Source organism: Phoenix dactylifera, chromosome 2 (genome assembly GCF_009389715.1).
Source record: "Phoenix dactylifera cultivar Barhee BC4 chromosome 2, palm_55x_up_171113_PBpolish2nd_filt_p, whole genome shotgun sequence".
In the NCBI taxonomy this organism is placed as follows: domain Eukaryota; kingdom Viridiplantae; phylum Streptophyta; class Magnoliopsida; order Arecales; family Arecaceae; genus Phoenix; species Phoenix dactylifera.
The window spans coordinates 864,542-871,786 of record NC_052393.1 but is presented as its reverse complement, the minus strand read 5'-3'; the positions used below and the strand labels follow the sequence as shown (position 1 = coordinate 871,786).

Genomic DNA, 7,245 nt, shown 5'->3' with positions numbered 1-7,245 from the left:
TTTATTATACCGTGTACTGCTGAAACACCCAAATAATAATAATAATAATAATAAGAATAAGAAAAATATATTTGGAGAAGGTTTGAGACTTTGAGGGAATGTTATCATAAAATATTAAATTTATCTGATGAACAATTATACCTCTAAAAATAATTATGAATGCATAAACATAAGAGAAGGCAGCTATTGCAAAACAATCCTTAATCACAGCCGTTCAAATCCAATCAGATCATCAACAATAGATACGAGGAGGCCATTCGACCCTTCCGGTCCACCAGATGGACGGTAGGAATTCATCAGATCATGATTCCGATGAGGTACACCAACCAAGCCCAACGTTTTAAAATGGCCAAAGAGGTCAAGAATTAGAGTGATATGGACATTATCGTCCATCCAAAATATTAGACATCGTACAATTTTAAGAAAACGTTGGGGTTTTCAAACGGTACAGCGAGAGCCAAACCAGAGAGAGAGAGATGGGGTTGGTGGTGCTCTGTTTGGTCTGCTATCTCGCAGGGTTCGGAGAAGCAGCCGCTACGAGTGGGAGAGGGGAGGAGAGGAAGATGAGGGTTTACTCTGCCATCTCGGAGATGAAAGGGCCGGGCTTTCTCTATACCAGAGCCCCTGGAAGATGCACTCCCCAGTATGTCCTCTCTCTCTCTCTCCCTCCCCCCATGCTCTTGTCATGCTCCGGCCGTTTTGTGTTTCTCGTGCTCTGTTCCCTTTCTAAATTGAGGATCTTATGCTTCTTCCTCTTAATGCTCTTTTTTCTCCTCCCCTAAGAAAACATGTATTTGTTTTTGGATTTAGATAGCGGTGTGGAAATGTATTTAATGGAGTGGGTGGGGAGCTGTTTCTGGGATGACTTTTTGCGGGGGATTCGTAAGGAGAAGGTTTGAGAGAAGAAGTGTCCGCAACTTGAAGCCAAATCCCATTCATGAAGATGAGAAATGAGGACTTTTTCTTGCAAGAAGTCAGTTTTTTAAGCTACGGACTAAGTTGCCGCACTAGGTGGAAGGAAGAAATTGAGAAGAGGAAACTGAGGGCAAGAGCAAATTTCCAAAGTTGGAAGCAGGGAGTGGAAACTAGCAAATTGCAAGAATATGGTGATGAATAATTGCAAAACCTCATAGGAGCAAATTGAGGAACTACTGAAAGCGATAGTCCTAGGTTTGGAGTTTGGGAACAATTTTTGCTAGAGGCAAACCTGAATCGGGTTGATTTTATGCAAAATTGGGTAACCGATCGGGTCTGGCAATGGGTCAGATTGAGTTACGAGCTAGGTCAGGTCAGACCTGACCGATTGACAAGCATCGTTGGAAGCATGTCAGACCATCAAATAGATCCATGTTTTTGCGAATGCCAGGGGATCTCCTATTTTTGTTTACATTCTGTAGCCTGATCTTATTGTCTTGGTCATTGCTTGTAAGGATCCACAAGAATGAAATCCAGTTGCAATAAAACATGGAAAAGCAAGATTCACCGTCTTAGTATCGAGCCCAATACCGGTGCCACACTAGCACTGTATCAGTACGGTATAGTATAGAGTCTTTTTGGCATACCAAGTGTTTGTACGCCATTCATATCGGGTACTGGTACCGAACTGGTATGATACGGTACATCCTATACCGCCCAGTTCGGGCTGATATGGTGGACCATGTGGAAAAGGGTTCCTTAGGTTTAGGATGTCTCTTGGAAGCAACATGGGTAAATCATGCCCAGGTAGAGTGGTTAGAAGATATGGGCAACTACATATGATAGAGTAAAGACATACGAAGAAATGTATTACACAAAAGAAGAGGCTTCCATTTGCCATGTAAAATGTTGAAACTTTTCCAAAAAATATTAAATAGCTAATATATATGATAACTTGAAGGAGAACTAAATTGCTTGAGTACAGGAAACCAAATGGAAATATGCAAAATCAATGATCATCTATGATGCTTATGAACTCTTATTTCTAGGAAAGGAAAATGCTAAAAACAAAGTTGAATAGCAGTTGACAAAAAAAGACAAAATATGAAAGATAAAATTATAGATGTAAATATAATAGAATTTTTTAAAAATTAAAATAATTTGAGATTTTTACTTATGCGATTCAAATGTTTCTCTGATGTAAGTTGGAGAGAAGCTCTTGACAAGTTATTCTTACGGGGTCTTTTAATTAATTTATAACATTAAACTCCATGATGACATGCGTGAGGACCTATGTGGCCATGTATTTAGTTCCACATGTGCTATGCACTGGGTAAAGTTTTAATACTTATACAGGATCAAGAAATCCAAATAACATTTTTCGTCTAGTCTTTTTGGATGATGTCTTGGATTATTACAAATGATATCAGAGCGGACCCAGCCATGTGGATTAGGGGCACTGCTGCACAGGCCTATCTAAACTGGCCACTGGTTGATCGTGGTGTTTGTAAATTGAATTTGTGGTATTTGTAATTGGATTTGAATGGATTTGGATCTTTAGCCTAGTGAGGATGTTTAGGCTTAAACAGGAGGAGTATGTGTAAACCCATTTTGGTGTATCTTTTAGTCTTATGCTATGCACTGGGTAGATCTTGAGTACTTATACACGGCTAAGAAACCCACATAATACTTTTTGGCTAGCCTATTTGGTAGAAGTCTCAACATGTAGGCCTAAAAATGATCCCAGCTGCTCTTTTGCAGCTCGGGATCGGCTCGACTATAGCATAGATCAAGCTTAGCTCAACCAAAATGTGAACCGAGTTCAAATAGCTTTTAGAGCTCAGCTCATAAATGAGTCGAGCCTGAATAGGGTGGGGATAATAGAGTGACAAGGGAAGCTTGGCTCGGCTTTTTATAGGTTTGGCTTAGAGCTTATATACGCCATGCTTGAGCATGAGCTGTCAACCTCTGCTTGAGCTCGAGCTAAGTTCGAGCAGCTTCCATATGTTTCAAGCTGAGCCCAAGCAGCCTAATACTTGGCTCAGCTTGTTTGCACCCGTGATGAGATGGGCCCTACTTCCTTCTAGAATGTAGTTTCTTTAGCTGATTTTTCATAATCTTTCTACGGGGAAATAATGGAACACAAGGCCAAAAAAAGGTGATAATACAAGAAAATAATGCTTGGATGGTCGAAGCACTCAAAGTTGCTTTTGAATTGTTATCAATTAAAGGTTCAGAAAATATGCCCAAAGGCAAAATATGGAAGATTATTAAGTTTTGAAGCTCTTCTTTATCTCACCGGATGTGAGATTAAAGAAGAAAGAACTTTCAAGGCTTTCAATGATCAACCTTGCAGCTTATCCATGAACTAGTTTTCAAGCAAGATGCAGAACGCAAATATAAATTCATAAATAAAGGCTAATTTGTTCATGAATAATGCATGACCAGTTTGTATATGGAAAATCATCCAAGGGATCTTTTGAACAAGAAAAAATATCAGCAATAAATTAAGAATTTTCAGTAATTTTGTGAATAGTGCTGCCTATTTGTTGGAATTCAATGTTTTCTCATACCAATGAATTTGAATCAAATCAGCTACATGAATCCTATTTATCTGAAACAAGAAAATTTACTAGAGTGGGTTCTGTTATGGGGAAAAGGAGCTCTGAAAAAATATTTGTAGTAAGAAAGCACACAAGTAGTAGATGCAGGTATCAGATTTTAGAGATATTTTAAAGTGGATGTGGCACCCTAGATAGAAAAAGTATTTGCAGCAAGAAAGCACACGGGTGGTAGGTGCAGGCAAGGTAACCGGTCCGAACCGGAGGGTACGGGGTGTACTGTAGCATACTGGTTCGGTACCGATATCTGGTACAGATGGCGTACTGACACTCGGTATGTTAAAAAAAATTTCATACCGTACCGACACTGTGCTAGTGTGGCACTAATACGGAGTTCGATACCGAGATAGCGAACCTTGAGTACCGGTATCAGATTTTAGAGATATTTTAAAGTAGTTGTGGCACCCTAGATATAGAAATATATGCTACGCCCTAAATGCATTTCATTTCCTGCATAATATTGCTTTCTTTAGGGGACAAATTCTTTAGTATGCCTCCAGTTGGATCTGGTTAATCCAGGACCCACCATAATGTATTACTTTTCAATTGTGGTTTCTATCTTGAAAACTTGCTCATATAATTAAAATTGGTCAATTTCAGCTTATTTTTTTATGCACCTATCTATTACCTGTCATGCCCTTGAACATATGCAGATTTTAGGTAGATGTTCTTACAATTTTACTTGAATAAGTGCTATCAAAGTTCTCTCAACTCTCAAGATCTTTTTACAAAGAGTTAGCTTTGTCACAGATGTTCTTTATTTGTCATTATATAAATTGACCTTGAATATGTGCGAGATTCATGTTTAGGAGTTTAAGAAGTGATATAATTTCATGTCGTCTTCCAAAGTGGGAGTAGCTTTATTCATAATTTTGCCTAAATTTTCTGAGTGGTCTTATATTCTTCTAGTGGGTTGTTGATCAAAATCTAGATCAAATAAATACATTCTTTTGAATAGGTTGTTTTTGATCTACCTGCTCGCAATACTATGGATTGCCATAGGTTTGTCATGCCACATCATATGAATTTCAAAATTAATACATGAAGAACTCTTCAAGAGGAGAGAAATGTATCCTTCCTAAGGATTGTTCATCTTATGATGCTTGAGGAAATGGAGTACACCACCATCTTTATGCATCAAAATATAGGTCGATGACCTCATTATTCAATTGGCCAGAGTGGTAGTCCATCCTTTTTGTGGAACTTGTATTGCTTGGTTGAGAACCTCTGGAGCAATATTATCATGTTCTTTTCTTTACTGGGTCAGCTCAAGAGCAGAAGAGCCCAGGAGCTTGACCTTGGCTTGTGGTGCTTAACAGTTCGACGCTTAACCAAAGGGCTTAAATTTCTCAGTAGTTATAAGACCTAATTGTACTATGTAAGTTGCTTTTTAGAGGACTCAGGTTTAGAGCATGTACGAATCAGTAGTTTCACTCAAGGCTGAATAAGGTTATTTTATGAGCTCAACATCGTAATGAAAGCTGTCAGAGCTTAGGTATTCAAAATTAAAAAACTAATTAGAGCCTACCTTCGAGCACAAGAAGGCCTAAAAATAGGCCATCATCCCAACACATGTTATAAGATACTCATGAAAATACCAATATCTTCACCAGCATATTAATTTATCAGTATGTCAAGATATATCGCTTTATGTTAACAAAGATAGAAATATTTTTACATATAATATTGGTGACTTGGGGAGTGCCTGTTATCCCTTAACCAAGAAAAATTCATCTATGAGCTGATCATAGGCCAGATGTTACAGAATATACAAGGACATGCTGATTGTGTGTGGATTAGCATACCAGTGTTTCAGGTAGTGCACTTTGTGTGATCATCGGTCTTCCGGGCAGTGGGCTGTTGTTCTATCAGAATGTGCTTTGTCCCTTGCCAGGATGGTCGCTTTCTCTCCCTCTCTTTAGAAGATAATCTGGGAAAGGAACATTGCTATAAAAGCATGCTATTGAAGATGATATGGCACTCGGATGATATACCTAGATTGTATTTTCCATTCGCACAAAACATTTAAACACATTCATGGAGAAAAGTTTCCTACTCAGAACTTTTCAATGAATTTCCATTTCTTCCTATAAAAAGAAAATGTTATTGCAATTTGTTTTGAAATTGATAGCGTTCAATGCAGTGACCTCGATATGATTCTTGTTGATGTTCCAAATTAAGTATGATTAGACCTCTGTCTGCCTCTTGTAATTGCATGATCTGCAGGTCCTCCATTAGTTGAAGAAAACGCTGTTGCTATCTTGGTTTCCTATAAGCAAAACCAATTTTGCTTAAGGTTGATGTTGTTGTTTTCCTCAGCAAATTGCAAAGCTATTTATACACCAGCGTTTGTGCATCTACATATCATGCTTATGAAGGTTATGACCTACTGTTCCATTTATACAAGTTTTGTCAACATTTGTGCATTGATTTCTTGTACAATACAAATTGCTTTTATCTCCCAAGGTGACTTATGCCTAATACTTGGTGCACTGTTATGATCTCTCATAGTCCATCTAACTGGTTGGAGGACTAGCTGACGGATAATTATTTGTTCACTTGGCACCATAAAAGTTGCCTTTGCTGACATTTTTATCATGAAATAGTATGCTGGATATATTTCCTGATAGCCATTGCATGTACACTGCTGATGTACTGGTGTCCTTATGTAGGTTCTGGGGCAGTGGAAGAGAGGTGTGGCCCAATATGGTCCCCCAGGAAGCATCAGTCTCAAAAGTGTTTGGGTCAAGGGTGTTGGAGAGGTATGAACCAGGCCTGACACTATTGGAGGCAACGCAAAGGAATGATGATGTTGGTGGCAATGCCTTCTCCAAATTAGTCAAGCAGTCAAGTGCAGCACTCCTAAATGCTTATACAAGACCAGGCTTTGCTTACAGTGCTTGGGAGGTCAAGACTTTGCTCTTGGAGGCCCTTGTCTCGGAGGAGGCTGCCGCCTCCCAGGCCAAGCTTTTCGAGGAGGCTAACCAAGCTTGCACTTAGCTAGTCTCTGTTTCATTCATATGCCTCTCAAACCTATGTTAAATGTCACTTTGTGGATCCTTCTGCTACCTAAAGCCTTCAGTTACCTTGCTACGTATGTATGTTCCATGGAAGGCAGATTCTTTCACACTGGTAGTTACTATGATGTTAGATTAAGCTTTTGACTGTGGAAAATCAAATTGCCAAGTTCGAACGACAGTTTCTTTTTCTTCTCAGGTTCTATAATCGAAAACTGAGGGTTGTCTTAAAGAGTGTGCATGCAAATGATGTAACATACATAGAAGTTGGTTCGAGAGAGTACAATAACATGTCGAGCTTTGACACCATTTAAGAAACAAAGTATGTTCAGGGAGACATTAATTTTGCAACTTTAGAATGGAGTTCCTTGTTTGCTATGTAAACAACTGAATATATCCTTTTTAGTTGGAAAAAGAAAGTTCCTGGTAACAGAGGTATATTAAAAGTTCCACCAAAAGAGAATAAGAGAAAACAAAAAGGTAGAACAAAATTACATGACATTGTTATATGCTTCTGGTATTGTTATAGCTAAGTTTTCATCAAAAGTTATTATTTATTAAGTTTTTCAGACTGCAATAGAAGTGCTTCTCAAATATCATCCGAGCTAACAGAAGCAAATATGTTAAGGCTTCAAATTATTAATAATAGCTTACTTTTCTTCTCCAACTTGTACTGTCCTAAGCTTCGCATG

General features: G+C 38.5%; 1 protein-coding gene across 1 annotated transcript; it reads left to right on the top strand.

Moving 5' to 3' along the window:
* Positions 1-431: 431 nt before the first annotated feature.
* Positions 432-6,734, top strand: LOC103708447. The gene is made up of 2 exons (XM_008793376.3): positions 432-643; positions 6,209-6,734. Exons 1-2 carry the CDS (start codon positions 477-479, stop codon positions 6,534-6,536), a joined length of 495 nt encoding a protein of 164 aa, XP_008791598.2. The 5' UTR covers positions 432-476; the 3' UTR covers positions 6,537-6,734.
* Positions 6,735-7,245: the final 511 nt, after the last annotated feature.

Excerpts from the sequence above, each read along its gene's own strand:
- LOC103708447 (XM_008793376.3), top strand. The coding sequence starts at position 477 with ATGGGGTTGGTGGTGCTCTGTTTGGTCTGCTATCTCGCAGGGTTCGGA. Across the intron at positions 644-6,208 it reads CCTGGAAGATGCACTCCCCA|GTTCTGGGGCAGTGGAAGAG; the intron begins GTATGTCCTCTC and ends GTCCTTATGTAG.